The 14,535-nt window shown below is 47.2% G+C and overlaps 6 protein-coding genes across 6 annotated transcripts; 4 read left to right on the forward strand and 2 right to left on the reverse strand.

Moving 5' to 3' along the window:
* Positions 1–141: 141 nt before the first annotated feature.
* On the reverse strand, positions 142–1,147 carry EDB93DRAFT_1247164 (uncharacterized protein; the record flags this gene model as incomplete). The annotated part of the gene is made up of 3 exons (XM_041452556.1): positions 142–428; positions 486–897; positions 947–1,147. The coding sequence occupies 3 exons, from the start codon at positions 1,145–1,147 to the stop codon at positions 142–144; spliced, it is 900 nt and encodes a 299-aa protein (XP_041310792.1).
* A 28-nt stretch (positions 1,148–1,175) lies between these two features.
* On the forward strand, positions 1,176–4,165 carry EDB93DRAFT_912386 (NPL4 family-domain-containing protein). The gene is made up of 8 exons (XM_041457928.1): positions 1,176–1,428; positions 1,479–1,586; positions 1,635–1,715; positions 1,770–1,888; positions 1,938–3,123; positions 3,189–3,440; positions 3,492–3,618; positions 3,673–4,165. The coding sequence occupies exons 2-8, from the start codon at positions 1,584–1,586 to the stop codon at positions 3,885–3,887; spliced, it is 1,983 nt and encodes a 660-aa protein (XP_041310793.1). The 5' UTR covers positions 1,176–1,428; positions 1,479–1,583; the 3' UTR covers positions 3,888–4,165.
* On the reverse strand, positions 4,017–5,928 carry EDB93DRAFT_912159 (uncharacterized protein). Its single transcript, XM_041457927.1, has 6 exons — positions 5,823–5,928; positions 5,681–5,770; positions 5,308–5,625; positions 4,460–5,252; positions 4,332–4,409; positions 4,017–4,279 (listed from the first exon to the last, which is right to left on the reverse strand). The coding sequence occupies exons 1-6, from the start codon at positions 5,830–5,832 to the stop codon at positions 4,147–4,149; spliced, it is 1,422 nt and encodes a 473-aa protein (XP_041310794.1). The 5' UTR covers positions 5,833–5,928; the 3' UTR covers positions 4,017–4,146.
* A 562-nt stretch (positions 5,929–6,490) lies between these two features.
* EDB93DRAFT_1079278 (Yippee/Mis18) lies at positions 6,491–7,004 on the forward strand (the record flags this gene model as incomplete). The annotated part of the gene is made up of 4 exons (XM_041445446.1): positions 6,491–6,589; positions 6,650–6,693; positions 6,750–6,858; positions 6,924–7,004. The coding sequence occupies 4 exons, from the start codon at positions 6,491–6,493 to the stop codon at positions 7,002–7,004; spliced, it is 333 nt and encodes a 110-aa protein (XP_041310795.1).
* Positions 7,005–8,410: 1,406 nt separating this feature from the next.
* On the forward strand, positions 8,411–8,979 carry EDB93DRAFT_1247168 (uncharacterized protein; the record flags this gene model as incomplete). Its single annotated transcript, XM_041452557.1, has 3 exons — positions 8,411–8,470; positions 8,539–8,632; positions 8,687–8,979. 3 exons carry the CDS (start codon positions 8,411–8,413, stop codon positions 8,977–8,979), a joined length of 447 nt encoding a protein of 148 aa, XP_041310796.1.
* A 4,572-nt stretch (positions 8,980–13,551) lies between these two features.
* EDB93DRAFT_1238796 (small GTPase superfamily) lies at positions 13,552–14,421 on the forward strand (the record flags this gene model as incomplete). The annotated part of the gene is made up of 5 exons (XM_041451563.1): positions 13,552–13,617; positions 13,671–13,688; positions 13,817–13,910; positions 13,959–13,992; positions 14,049–14,421. The coding sequence occupies 5 exons, from the start codon at positions 13,552–13,554 to the stop codon at positions 14,419–14,421; spliced, it is 585 nt and encodes a 194-aa protein (XP_041310797.1).
* Positions 14,422–14,535: the final 114 nt, after the last annotated feature.

Below are 14,535 nucleotides of genomic sequence, written 5' to 3' on the forward strand. Positions count from 1 at the left end.
AAATCCGGTTACGCTGAACCTGTAAGAGATGGGGCTGATGAACACACCCAGAAGGAAAAGCATCTCCGTGACATCTATGATCTTGAAAATAAGCCTCTCATACACATCAGCAAGATGTTCCAACCTCGATCACGCGTTGTATTATTTCCTTCCGCGTGTCTCGTGACCTTCTTCCCCGTCGCTGCTAGGATCATCATCATGACCGTCTCCCTGTGCGGATGAAGTACCTGCTTGGTGGGAGTCCGTGGATTGTAAGCCACCAAATGCGCCCCTTCTTCTGCTTTTTAATAGCACGATTTCCTTCAACCAACTATTCTCTCGTCGCAGCTCTGATGCCTCTCGCTCCAATTCCTCGGTCCTGCCAGTTAAATCGGTAACAGTTCGCTCGAGGTTGAGCGTCTTCTGCTTCTTTTTGATCCGGAATCTGGCTAAATGGAGGATCCATATTCAGACTCACGTGTGTCCGCAGTCGGAGAACCACGAACCTGAAGCAGAAGTATTTCGTCTGCGCTTATCTTCAGCAATAGCAGCAGCTTCGTCTGCGTTATCACTTGCATCTGGAGAAGCCGTACTTGATGACGCAAACGCTGTAGGCTCATTGACCGTGCTGTGGAAGCCTGAATGTGTGGTCATCATAGTGGAGGGGAAATGTGGAATGGGTCCTGTAGGCGACATCACAGGGGGTAGATTAGAGTGCATGGCTTGGTGTGGCACACCGGAAAAAACTGAGGATGTAGAAGGGCCCGCCGGGAATTGTCCTTGAGGGTATGGCAACGATTGGTTATGTGCTGTTTTGGGTGGTATAGCTCCTTGCATCGAAAGCAATGCATGTATAAGGTAGTTATATGCCTCAGCAGGAACGTGAGGTGGTGCACCACCGTGAAATTGATGTCCTGTCTTGTAAAATTGTCAGTCCAACTCGGTTGAGAACTCTTACACAAAGTACCCCTGTATTGTCAGCGGAATTGTTGACTGGCTTGGATGTATGATTGCCGCTGCTTGAAGATGCTTCCCTTTGTCTGTGCGAGTCACCCATGTCACCTTGAAACACGATATGTTCCCAATTGGCGAGCTCTGCTTGTATGGATTCGAACCTGAGTGAATTAATTTGTTCGTAGGTGATAGAATTGTCTTGAGAAAGTGGCATGGCGGGAAGAAAGGCCAATTATATGATAAGTACCCGTTGATTCTGGACCCAAATCCACTACCGAGCGAGCCTCGCGGTGTAATTCGCAATCCCTTCTCATTATTGCGACACTGCTACTAGGGAACCAAGCATATTATTACGTAAGGAAGGAAAAATATGAAAGTCTTATAAATGCTCTAGATAAGACCGATATCAGTCTACCAATGAAAAAAAAACAGACCTGAGGCTTGATTAGTATGATGCTGGCCTACAGCTGCAGTAGTGAGCTGCACACCAGTCAAGTAAGTGAAGTGCTTGTGTTGAGGAAAGGACATACTTACGTGGAGCTTAGTCAGCGATGGATAATTAATTAGATGACGATGTTAAAGTGCTGGTACTGGATTACGCGTTCCTCCAACAAGACATCCTCAGATCTCGCTTGAATCTGAAAAGTGATATGGTCAGTATCAAGTTCTCCGTGTATCGCAGGATCTTACTACTCGTGTAGTTGTTGCGAGTCAGGTCGAAGGATGGAAATTTCCGTTTCGAACTTCCCCCAACCGCTGATATTTCAGTGCTCGTGAACAAGGTCAGCGATGTCAACCACTCTTGAGCTTACACACCTGACACCTTCGAATTTCAGATCTTAGAGACAACTGTGGATGCCGATCCTGCATCTCTTACGGTCTCGAATCAACCCAGGGGCAATGAAACGCTAGTGTCCACTCTGAAAGGGCGAAATCTGCAGACCCTTGGGCTGAAGTAAGTAGACGCCTATATTTTCTGTATCTTGGGGACTTAAATAGGACAGGCATGGGGACATGATATATGTGGGATATGCTATCAAAGTCTCACAAACTCCCGCAACACCAATGTCCATTGATGTGCCGAGCTCGACGCGACCGCAGTCAAATATATGGGAAACTGTGCAAGAAGACGCGGTCGACATATATTGGCGCTCGAAAGACGGAAAAATTCCACGAGGTCGTGACGCGCGTTTCTGCAAACATGGCCTCAACGGGATGTGTGACTATTGCATGCCACTTGAGCCGTACGATGCCGCGTATCAAGCTGAACACAGCATAAAGCATCTTTCGTATCATGCGTATCTTCATAAGATATCACCAAAAACGTCATCCGCTGCCGCCACTGCTATTCCTCCCCTATCTCCATTATCGTACAAGGTTAAGAATCCGTGTCCCAGTGGCGGGCACCTGCCTTGGCCAGCCGGAATATGTACGGGCTGTCAACCTTCTGCTATCACGCTCCAGTCTCAGTCTTTCCGTATGGTCGATCATCTCGAGATCGCTTCACCGGATATTATAGAACGCTTCCTCCAAGCATGGAGATCTACAGGATTGCAAAGGTTTGGCTGGCTCATTGGACGTTATGAGCCGTATGAGAAGGTGCCCATGGGCATCAAAGCTGTGGTTGAGGCCCTATATGAGCCGCCTCAAGAAGGTGAACTCGACGGATTGACCCTCGGTATTCCATGGGAGGATGAGCCTCGCATTCGAGAGTTAGCCAAGATGGCTTCAGCTCCATTGTCCATCGTTGGTTATATTTTCACGGACTTGGACCCAGATCCAGAAGATAGGACTAAAAGCATATATAAACGCCACCCTCATTCCTTCTTTGTGTCCTCCCTGGAGGCCATCTTTGCTGCCACTATACAGAAGTCAAACCCTACTTCTTCGCGATCATCTTCTAGTGGGGCATTTGGATCACGGATGGTCACCGCTATTCTTACTGCTACAGAAGACGGAAAAGTGGACATATCCGCATATCAAGTCTCCGAGCAAGCGTGTGCAATGGTAGACGCTGACATGATCGAAGCCAGCGTGGAACCTGGAATTGTCCGCATCAAAGAGGAAGACCGCAGTCAGGATGCGGCACGTTACGTGCCCGATGTATTTTTCAGGTATAAAAATGAATACAACCTCGAAGTCAAGAAGACTGCCAAACCCTGCTTCCCGGTTGAATACCTCCTCGTAAATGTGAGGCTTAGCTTAGCGAATGGATGAGCTATTTATATGACTGAGGTATGGTTTACTTCACATAGGTCACACATGGTTTCCCTCAGAGTCCATCACCGCTGTTCCGCTCGAACCAGTTCGCCATCGAGAACCGCCCAGGACTTGAAGACCAACACGTGGAAGATGTTCTCAGGACGTTGGCCAGGCTTCGTGCTCCTCAATTGTCAGATAGTCCCCTTACGTCAACGAGCGATGCCTCTAAACATCTGGAGCTCGCCCAATGGCTTAGCGATTGGCATTTACTTGCATTCCTTGAGACCACGCAACTTGTGTCGAAGGTATGATATGATTTGTATTAGTCCGCCAAGAAATTTCCTGACCCCTTGCAGGTCGACATGAAAGTTCTTGTCAGCACAATGACTTCACCATCATTATTGGAGAATCCTTCGGCACTGAACGCACTTTTCAAGACTGAAAGCTGGCAGACACTCATGACATTTACCCGGGAGAGTGCTCGTAAGGATAATTGTCGATCACTGAATGCTGTTTCTTATGTGTACCTTTCACCAGCATCATTGCCATCTACATCTGCACCTGGTCCATCATCGTCACATATCGACGAAGACATTCCTCAAGACGTGTTCGATCAAATCGCTGCCGAAGAAGCGGCGCGAAGAGAAGGTCCTAGCGGAGTAGGCTCGGGTGTCAAGATTTGTCCACATTGCACGTTTGAAAACCCCCAGGGAGAAACAGATTGCGAGGTGTGTGGATTGCCTTTGGGCTAATGGTCGGAACGAAACTACGCGAAGAAAGAAGAGAGAAGTCATACGTAACTAGATTGCACAAGTGTAACATTGGAAATAATGAACAGGAGTGATGGAGAAAAGTTGATTTTGCAGTGTCTTTCATGCTTTTGTAATCCGAAAAAGTCGTGAAAACGATGAGTGAGATGCCGATCCGCATTAGTGAAATATCATAATGAAAAGATATAGTATTCCACGAAGGTACCAAAATCCACGATAGTAAGGGTCCAGAAGAAGTTCTTCATGCAAAAACCCACCATCCAGCGAACACGAGACCAATGAGTACACCAATCGCACGAAGAACCAAGACTACGAGTAAAGCCTTGCGAACCGCAGCATAGAATGTATTCAGTGCCGTGCCTGACCAGTTGACTCTAAAAATTGTTTCATTAAAATACACCAGATTCCAATGGAAAAGCCAAGTACCGTCGGACATTGGAGCCTCCATCGCGTACACTGGCTTCCCACCCACGTACAACTTCGCGATAACGCTTTCCAAAGACCCTGATGGAATCTCATCAGACACCCATAACCAATATTAAAAGTAGACGTACCAGATCCAGAAGTTGACATCCGGATAAGAGAAACGGGGGAAGACACTCGCTAGACTGGGTGCGACGGCATCAATACGCATTCCTTCGCCTCCTACGGGGTGGAAGGGCAGGTGCAGACTAGGCAAGGAAACTTTGTGCAGATCTTGAGATGCGGGCTTGAGACAGGCAGAGGACGGAACCGGCGTGGACGGTATCATAGTCGCCATCAAGTCGAGCGTCATGCCAAGGGAAAGACCCCATAACTTGAGTTGGTGGCGCGTTTTATTTCGGTCCCTTCCCGAAGAAGGCTTTGTAGCGGTAAATCCCTTCTCAAGCTTGTCCTGCGTCAGTGTGGGGTACGACCCGTTCTTTTGGGGTACCCCAGGGCTACCTGCGGATGAGCCTGATATCGTGTCGGGTTCTGGAAGATCGAGTAATATGGCAGGGAACTGCATGGTGCCTATGAGAACTCTAACTAATATTTTCAAGATAGCAGCACGTCGAGGTGTAAGCCTGGACGCAGCATCTACAGTCACACTGGACCATCTGCTTCTTGCGTTCATCTTGTCACCTAGATGTCCTGGCAAAACTGCGCTAGCAAGAGTGGCAAGCGGTACCCAGTGGATGGTGGTCCCGTCCGTTGGATCGGCAGGGAGAGGATTTGGAGTGAGCTGCAGGAAGACGAAAGGAGACAGGATCATGAGGAGTCGCTTGCCCATCGATGTAGTGATCTCTCTGTCATCGAGTTGACCTATACATAGAAAGTCACGCTCTGCGAGATCCAATCCAATCTCCTCCCATGTTTGACGCATGGCTGCCATGAGGTGGGAAGTGAGATAAAATCAAGAAAATGGAGAGAATGGATGTACCTGTATAAAGACCTCCTTCATCACCCTCTTCAGTACGTCCGCCGGGGAAAGCAACGTGAGCTCCAGCCTTGCTGCTGCCTTTCCAAGCCCCATCGCCAGTGAAGTTCTGAAATGCAGATGTACGCCCTGGAACTGCATCAGAAGGGCCCGCACCGTCGCGTCTCAGAAGGAGAAATTCTGGGCAAGCGAGAGGGTCCTTGACCCAATCTAACTCGAAGAATTGATTCAAGGTGGGTAGAGGGGCGCCAACCGGCACAGGTACGGTGTTGGGGGGAGGTACGACACGGATAATGATGGCGACAGCGGCCCGACGAGGCTCTGTGGAATAACAAGTCAGAAGATAAATTTCCAAGACAAAGATGGCATGACTCACGAGTTGCTGGCGAAGCGATTACTCGGGGAGGCGTTGTGCGGATTCGGTGAAGGGCACACGACAGCAAACGCACCACTGAGTCCTGTTTTTCTGGGATAAATTGGGTGTAAGTAATAGGGATTATTTAACCGCAAACCCATACCCTGTGCCATTTCTTTACAATACTTTTACAAGTCGTAGTAGGTACTATCGAAAAGAATTGCAGCACTTGAAAGTACTTGTGCCGAAAAAGGACATCCGTCACTCCATATACCGAGACATCTGGCACCCTGCTCCCAGCGCCTGCACCAAGCTCAGAAAATTCCACGTTCCAGAAGGTAAAGACTAGGCAATAATAATCCTCTATCATGGAGACCATGTCACAAGGATGCGGCGGCCTGGTGTTGGACATAATAAACTGGGCGTTAATGCGTAATTAGAGACCTTGACTTTAGCCATAATCAAATCGTACACTGGTTCAGGTGTATAGAATAGTCCCGATATCACAGATCGATGACCTTGGCAGAGCATTAACCGAGAATGGACCAGAGCCGTGTAGGCCAACATATGAGGTTCAGCCGGAATCATGGAGAAAGGTGGGAAAACGTAACAGCTTAATTACTAAGGTGTGTGACTGGGGCGTAGTACTAATAGTCAATGTCGACTCATCACTGGTCACTTCCGACTCTTTCCTGAACCTACTTGTTACTTACATTCACACGTCTTTAGTATAAAGGATTTTGTTTCCTATAAGTTTCCACTATCCAAGCGATCTTCGCCTCTTCTACTTAATAATCGCTTTTTCGCTCCTAAGCTAGAACACCAGACAAAATGGGGATGAAGTACCGTCGTTATCTGGCTGGCGAGCGCATCTATGGCTGCTCCAAGTGCAAGACGCATCTTGCAACGATCCACTCTATGATCTCACGAGTGCGTCACCACTCTCATCCTTCGTCTCCAGGTTTAGTGTGTTGATGCGGGCATTGTCAGGCTTTCAACGGCCAGCATGGCCGCGCATATCTCTTTGATGGCGTGTGAGTTCTGAGTTCCTATTAACATCGATAGGCTCATCTTACCGTTCCAATTCCAGAGTTAATGTCATAGAAGGCGAACCAAATGACCGTCAAATGACCACAGGCAACCACACTGTCCGGGATATTTATTGCGTCAAATGTGCTACTGTCCTTGGCTGGAAATATGTACGTCATAACACCCGCTCATTTCATTGCATGGTCCACCTCATTTCTTTCTTTTGTCATTCAAGGACCGTGCCTACGAACAATCGCAGCAATACAAGGAGGGAAAATATATACTCGAACGAAATCTTCTCGTCGATGTCCAGTAGCTTGAAGTGCCTTGGTCCCCCATCTACCTGGCTACTACACAACTCCAAGAACATGACGCTCGATTACAATGACCCAACGGCACATCATATTTGTCGACCACTGGCCGAAAGTCCTGGCCCCACCATTGTAACATCATTTCCGTCTTCGAAACTCATCCAGGACTGTCGATTTGTTGCTTAACCCGTTAATATACGTAGGAAGAAGACTTACAGATGCAGATGGCAGATGTAGAAGGGTTGGCGGAGGCATTCGCACCATCAGCCATCGCCGTTCGAATCTTCTGCATGAGGCACGAACCACGCAGCTCATGCGCTGTGGGCCTCCTATCGCGCCATCTTGCATCGTGCCACTATGATCTCCTTATGATCTCCGCAGTCCCACGAATCCAAGAAATGTATTTTGTTCCCCTTTGTCTCCCTCCTCCGAAACTTATTGTGTACTTACTATCTCATTGCATCCTCATTTAGTCTCACCCTTAATTTTTTTTCCAATGTGCTTATTTAGAAGCATAGCATATCCTGTCCTCAATCATTTCAATTCCGTATCGCTCGTTATCAAGAGTCGCATATGGAAATGTTCCACATTATATCTCACACTAATATCAATACGTAGATCGTCATCTGGCAGGCAGTGATAAAACTGCACCCGTTTTTTGTGTGCTCCGAACCGCGTTGCAAGTTTCCTCTAGTACCAGCGGCGTTCTACCGGGCCAGCCTTGGGCATGCTAATATGTTTCCACGAACTGGGAGCAGTGATCGGAGGAACTTGGACTATTCTGTTCTAAGTAGTATGAAACATTCGGGAACGGGGAATCTAGTGTTTGGTAAACGCGGTGTCATGAAATAATTATGTGATGCGGAGTCAGTACACAAGAACTGAGTGGCAAGTAGCTCACTAAAGGCGAGTCTCTTTTCCGACTGTGGCCTTGCCCTATATCAATTATAGGGCAAGGGTGTAGGCCTTAGGGTTCGGTGGCTCGGTGAACCTCTGAAGATACGTACCAGAACTTTAGCCATCTCACGGACGTGGGGGGACGCCATCGAGATTCCTCATATGCTGGCAGTGGACGTTTTGAGCTAATCTTTTATCACTGTGGGCAGTTGGACCAATATTGTAAGAAAGACAGTCGCTCATTCTATCAAAGTTTTTAGCCACTTGCCAAGGAGGCGGCATACTAAGTGCAAGCCGTTTATGCACATGGGGGTAGATAAACGTTGATGGTGTCCCAGGCTAATGCACCCAAGTGGTCAGCTAAATTTTACACTGAATGATAGAATCGCCTGACCATGGAAGTCGACATTCAACTCAACAGCTGAGCAGCATGAATAGCGCTACCAAGCTCAAGTTGGGGTTTTCACACGTGGAAGGAGATTTGGTAATCTAACGAATTTAGGCAATCCCCAACATGTCGCCAATAATATGCATTGGAGTTCTCTGCATTCCATCCCCACAGGATTGGAACAAAGTATATAAATACCACTAAACGACCGCCACGTCTGCGACGCGACGTTTTCACAATCCTTCACCATCCAGAAACACCTTTCGCTGTCAACTACTCGTCAAACTATCCGCAACCGTCTACCTCACGGTTTTCATAAATTTTCGCCTGCTCTATTCAACGTAATGCGTATGTTCAACCCTTTGACTGCTATACATAGCTGTGAACTGATGTTTTTCACAGCTGCCATGACCATGTCTGCAGTACACCCTGCCCTTAGAGCATCATCTCCGATGCCATACGTTTCTTCGCCCCTTGCTGCATCGTCATTGAATGCCCCGCCAGGCTCGTCGAGAGCATTGCCTATGCGACCGTCGTTCCCTCACTCTCGCCCTTTGCGACCATTTGTTTCAATATCACAAAGTACTTCCTCGCGCTCATCAAAAAAACCCGTCAAGTTCATAGAGCCACCAAAGAACTCCAAGACAGTCTTCGTACTTGACTTGACCCAGGGAGAGCTGAGCAGACAGGATTGAACTCGCAGGATACACGTGGTACTCTCGCACTAGACTAACGAGAGTGCCCTACAGTCATAGATCAACCGCCGTTTGACCCATTACTCCAAACCCTTTTCTACCACGTTGTATGATTGGTGGCTTCTTTTTATTTGAAGTTTTTTTATTATCTCGGTATACAACTCATTCCGATGTGCAGCACCGCACACTACAGCATACAATAGGTTCCTTACACGCAATGTCTTCATTCTGCCACTCGCCTTTATCACGATGCCTGCCATTCCATGTTCCACACATACTCCCGCCTGTTCCAACTACACATATCTTATCACAATGGGAAGTTTGTTGTTTGTCTTATCTTTCGAGGGCAAAAGTATCTCAGCCCAGCCTCTTTGCCAAGTCACATGGGTCGAACTACGGTAACTTTTCAAGAAGGCACACCTGTCCTTCCTGATCATAATAAATCTGTGCTTAAGTATAATTGTCACCTGCTTTACCACGGCTGACTCTTGGACAAGCTTGGCTTAATTGCTCACAGCGCTTCAGCGAGTTTATTTTGATAGCAGTGAGTAACTTTTCCCTCTTGCAGCACGTCCCATGTGAGCTGACCCTTAATCCTCGGAGGAACCATCGCGCATTATCTATCTAAAGAACACTATCACTCCGAGGGATGCGTGGAATTTCCTATGAAATCCAACGTATGTGCGGAAATAGAGCTCATTTCTATATCATGACAATAATCAGATACTATCATAACCCCCCCTTGTTCAGACAGGGACTGTCGAGAATGAAATAACTGCCCTTGAACAGCCAGCTCCAATGATATTTGAACGTTACTTGATAAAACAAGTACAATTGCTTGGCCTGGACGACATACCACGTGGCTGTTCTGGAAAGATGGCAACGGTAAGTAGTCGGCAATATTTATGTAGGCCTTGCTAAGTGACATTGGCATGATCATCAGAACGCTGACTATAACATACTGTCCACCTCTGACCCTCTTAATTACGCATCGCCGATCAAACTTGAATCAGTCTGACGCGGCTGGCGGCAAGAGCGAATTAGGATTCCTTCCTTAGTGGCGTGCTGCGGGACCTGGGAAAATTCAACTGCCCCTACTACTTCCCAGTGAACCACAAGTACAAAGTCACTTGGCAATCATAGCTTGCACTGCTGACACTATATTTAGTATCCATCAAAATCTGATAGACAGCGCGGCAAGAATGTACTAGGTTTCATGATCGCCCGCCCCACCCGTTCTGACTTATTGTTCTTGCTTTTCCAGGAAAATATTATCGCCGCCCATACACCCTACCGAAGAGGAGGCGAATTCGCAAACATGGACTGAATCGTCATTCAGTGGTTCTCCTTACCCAATTCTGACTGTACTCCGCAATCGGAATTCACATGACTCATAGTATTCAATCGTTCCGAGATGGCCGTTCGTTGCAGACGTAATGAATGGGGAATACCTGGAAGGCAAGTTGTACAGACTCTCTTTGAACCTTGTCAGTTATGCAATCTTTTTATCAGATGGTAACACTGGAATGAATGGGCGCGCCAGTAGCTGCGTCCGAGCCTGGATCTTTCATTACGTTCTTCATTTATGCAGGTAAGGGTATGAACATCTTATCATGTCGAGATTTGAAAAGATTTTATCTATAATCAGTTGCCGCTCGAGGAACAACTATATATACCAGACGCTCGAGCAAGGCACAACGTTCCCAAATAGTGAACGTCTGAACGAGTGTTGGAAGGAATGAAAACGGCTTGTCTGGACCAACCAACCATTACGTTTTCGGAGCTCGATTCAGAGCGTACTCCATGGACACACACAGAAGGCGTGTCGTTACAATTCCTTCCTTCTAAAGAAGTAATGGGAAAAAGACTCCCGAAGCAAACTGTGGTTTCTTCAATTGTGGTTTTGAACTAAACTGGATGTGTTTGTGCGCCAATCATTACCTTCTTTTCTTCCATTCAGAATAATTCTCACCCTTGAATACTACAGACAGCGACAAAAAAAAAACTGAAACTTAACTTTACAAAACAGTGGACATTTCGGAAGAGGGAGAGCCAACTGGGGAGCAGGGTAGCATTGTTATTCTTACTTCCCACTCTTAAATGAATCTGAGGGTGGCAAATTTCAATTATAGAAAGTTTGGCCACTAGAAAAGGTCGACTCCTGATTATTGGCTGAGGCACAGGTCTTGGTGCTGAGCACTGGCAGCTCGTGGGGCAAGGGGACAGACAAGTGAAACTTCACGATCCCTTGAGCCAATTAGCGCTGACTCCTGAGTCCTGACTTATAGCCCCATACCGCCGGGATCAACATCGGCGTTCCGATTAAGATATTTAGCCTGATGTAACAGCAATGCGGACAGACCCAATTTGCAAGCATAATTACGATGGGTCGGAGGTATCAATAAGTGCCGCTACAATTTCATGATTACTATTGGTTTACTCGCATTCTATGCTGTCGCTTTATGTCATTCAAGTCAGCCGTCGGTCCTTCGAGTCGGGGACTGTTGCGGGAAGCTACGTGAAATAACCCCAGGCCGGACCAGTGCCGCCATGCTAATTTCGGGTCTACGCGTCAACGTTGAATGTGCAGCACACCGGTATCAATTGGACTCGCTTGCTCACCGTCTACCGCAAGTAGTACACGTGTCAGAAGCGCAACTCGACCGCGATTGCTCCCCGGATCTGGTGAGAATCGCTGGGGATGACTCGGACTGGACGGGGATGAGACTCCGTCGGGTGAGATCGACTACCGCATACCAGGCATGATCTCTCCGTATATTAGCCGATGAGTCAGCCTGATGACCGTGACAGTAAGTACTTGAAGTTCATCAGACGAGTCGATAAAACCTACTTTGTTTCTATCCTTTTAGGTGGCCCGAGTAAGTGGGTGTTCTTACGATAAACATTCATTTTGGGTGCCGAAAGGTGTTTACAAAGTTTATACAAGTTTTCACACATTCAATTAACTGGTTGGGAGCCCCATACGCGATACATTCGTCGCCGCATGTCATCACGAATAAGTTAGACCCGGGAACATCGTATCGTGACGAGATGAACATCACATCCGAGTTACGTGGCTGAAACTCGGATGAGAAAGTTTTGTCGGGGGCCTGTTCTGCGTCAGAAAGAACACGGGGTGGGTGATTGTCACATCGATGACGATAAGTGCGCTTTTACCGCGTACTCGATGAGCCACACTTGGAGACAAATACCTTGGCGAGGCTTCCACACACCGCGTCGAGGGAATGTTGATACGTAACATCCTACTATGGTGGCGGTGGCGCAATCGTATCGCCAGTTGCTCGTAAAGTCCAACGGCATCAATACAAGCCGCGACTTTGGCCGTGAGCAGACGACTAGTTCCAGCCTGAGTAGTATCAAAACGTGCCATTCAATGAATATATACTAAACCAGAGCTTTAAGTTTGAGCATCAACATCCAGTTTGATTGCAGGAATTGTGGTCTGGGTCAGTGAGCATGGTTCGATCTGGATTAACAAGTCACGATGAAAGTTTTGACGAGCGCCTAATGAACATATACCTTCCAAATGCAGCAGTTCGGCAGTTCGGTTAAAAGTCACTTTTTCCGACCTGACCTGACAATAAGAGAAAGACCATGACGATGGTTTGTTGATCGTCGCGGGAAGTTACAGGGGGATGCCCAGACTTATCTGATGGCGTTCCTTACCCCGAAGAGCCTCGTAAACCATTCGAGTGGCCCGCAGTCAAAGATTGCCCTGAATTTTGTGGCCCCAACACGATTTTCTTTGATCTCCCAATGGAACAGTCCACAACCCCATTCATAGTTCCAGATGGGCGCCTTCCTTTGAGAGGAGCGCAAGGTCATCCCTTCATAATTTTACCAAAACGGGAGGCTGCGGTGTCATATGAGGGTCGCTCTCGGAGGCCGATGGATAGAATGTCGGGCCCGTGTGGGGTTTTCCTGTCAGTTTCATGGTAGTGTCGGTCGAGCTTGATCATGCCATGTATGGTTGTCTGACGGCAATTAATTAGGTGTACCGCAATTGTTCATCTACCTCTTAACACTGCTTTTAAGGGGGACATTCGATTTAAGAACATTAATGCTTTGAAAGGGTGGATGGAGATATCCGTAGGCGGTGATGTAAATAAATATAAAATAGAAAGTAAAACTCTAAAATTATATTATAATGATAAGTATTTTGATGTAAATTTATGGAGTACTTGGAAGGACAAGCCAAGTTACATCAACGCAAGTTTCTCTTCTCTCCGCTTCCTACTCCTTTCTCTCTCTAAGTCTCAAAGTCCATCTCCGCGCCTTTCTTTACGACCATATACGATCTGCACGACTTCTGAATATTCTTCCTTCTCCCAAACCTCATCTCTTAAGGTATCCCTATATACTTGGCACTTTCTCCGGCTCCAAACTCCATTTTCGGCTTCTCAAGGTACACACATCCCCTGTACCCTCTCTGACAACTATAATTCACTTTTGACAACAGAATTCCTGTTCCATTTCTTTCGATCATACTCAAGGTAATCCTTCTTCGCTTGCTTCCATCTCGCTATTATTCCTAATCTATCATTAACAGCTATGGATAGCTGGAGGGTTGCTGTGCTTGGCGATGGTGGTGTCGGTAAAACTGCTTTGGCCGTCCAGGTCAGTTCTTATGATCATATTGTCACCTATCTATGCCTCATGTTCGCTACTAGTTCACTCTCAATTGCTTCGTTGGTAGGCCCAACCACCGTAAACTGTCTATTCCAATCTAATAACCTCGATTCTTCTTCGCATAATGTCATGCAGAGGTATGTGTTCTTGCTCACCCTAGTATCAATTGGCTCATGGTCACTCGCAGACTTACGACCCGACAATAGAAGACGCTTATAGGAAGCAGTTAATTGTGGATAACAAGATGTGTTTCGTCGAAGTCATCGACACTGCTGGGCAGGGTGAGCATCATTCATTACAACTTTGCCATCTCTCTGATATTCGTGCAGAGGAGTACGCTACACTACGTGACCAATGGGTTCGGTACGTAATGACTGCGCCCTCTTGTTTTGGCATGTCTCACTATGTCATACATTTAGGGAAGGCCAGGGATTTATTCTGGTCTATTCCATCGCATCTCGGTCAACATTTGAACGGCTGGACGTTTTCAGACAGTCGATGCTCAAAGTTAAGCGCCAAAAACCTATCTTCATGCTGGTGGGCAATAAGTGCGACAAGACATACGAGCGTGAAGTCTCACGTGAGGAGGGTATCGCGCTCGCTCGGTCATTTGGCTGTGAATTCATGGAAACGTCAGCAAGAACAGCATATAACGTCGAACTCCTTTTCACCAACCTAGTACGTGCCCTACGGCAGACGAAACGATTGGAAACTGGTGGATCAGGGGGAAAACAGAGCGACAAGCAACCGAAGGACGGCGGCAGCAAGAAACCCAAATGCGTGGTTATGTGAAGGACATCTTCTCGGGTTATTGGCGACTTAGATTTCATACTCCCTTTACCTCTATTCGATGATACCTCCACGATTCTTCTGCTTTGTTCTTTTCGCTCGCTTTCGGGCTATCAT

Source organism: Suillus bovinus (genome assembly GCF_016758785.1).
Source record: "Suillus bovinus strain UH-Sbo-P2 chromosome Unknown EDB93scaffold_9, whole genome shotgun sequence".
Classification (NCBI taxonomy): Eukaryota; Fungi; Basidiomycota; class Agaricomycetes; order Boletales; family Suillaceae; genus Suillus; species Suillus bovinus.

Bases quoted from the DNA above. Each gene is read 5' to 3' on its own strand.
- EDB93DRAFT_912159 (XM_041457927.1), bottom strand. The intron at 4,410-4,459 runs GTACGTCTACTT...AGATTCCATCAG, and splicing joins GATGTCAACTTCTGGATCTG to GGTCTTTGGAAAGCGTTATC. The intron at 4,280-4,331 runs GTACTTGGCTTT...AACAATTTTTAG, and splicing joins GGAGGCTCCAATGTCCGACG to AGTCAACTGGTCAGGCACGG.
- EDB93DRAFT_912386 (XM_041457928.1), top strand. The intron at 1,716-1,769 runs GTCAGCGATGTC...TTCGAATTTCAG, and splicing joins TTTCAGTGCTCGTGAACAAG to ATCTTAGAGACAACTGTGGA. The intron at 3,124-3,188 runs GTGAGGCTTAGC...TACTTCACATAG, and splicing joins TTGAATACCTCCTCGTAAAT to GTCACACATGGTTTCCCTCA.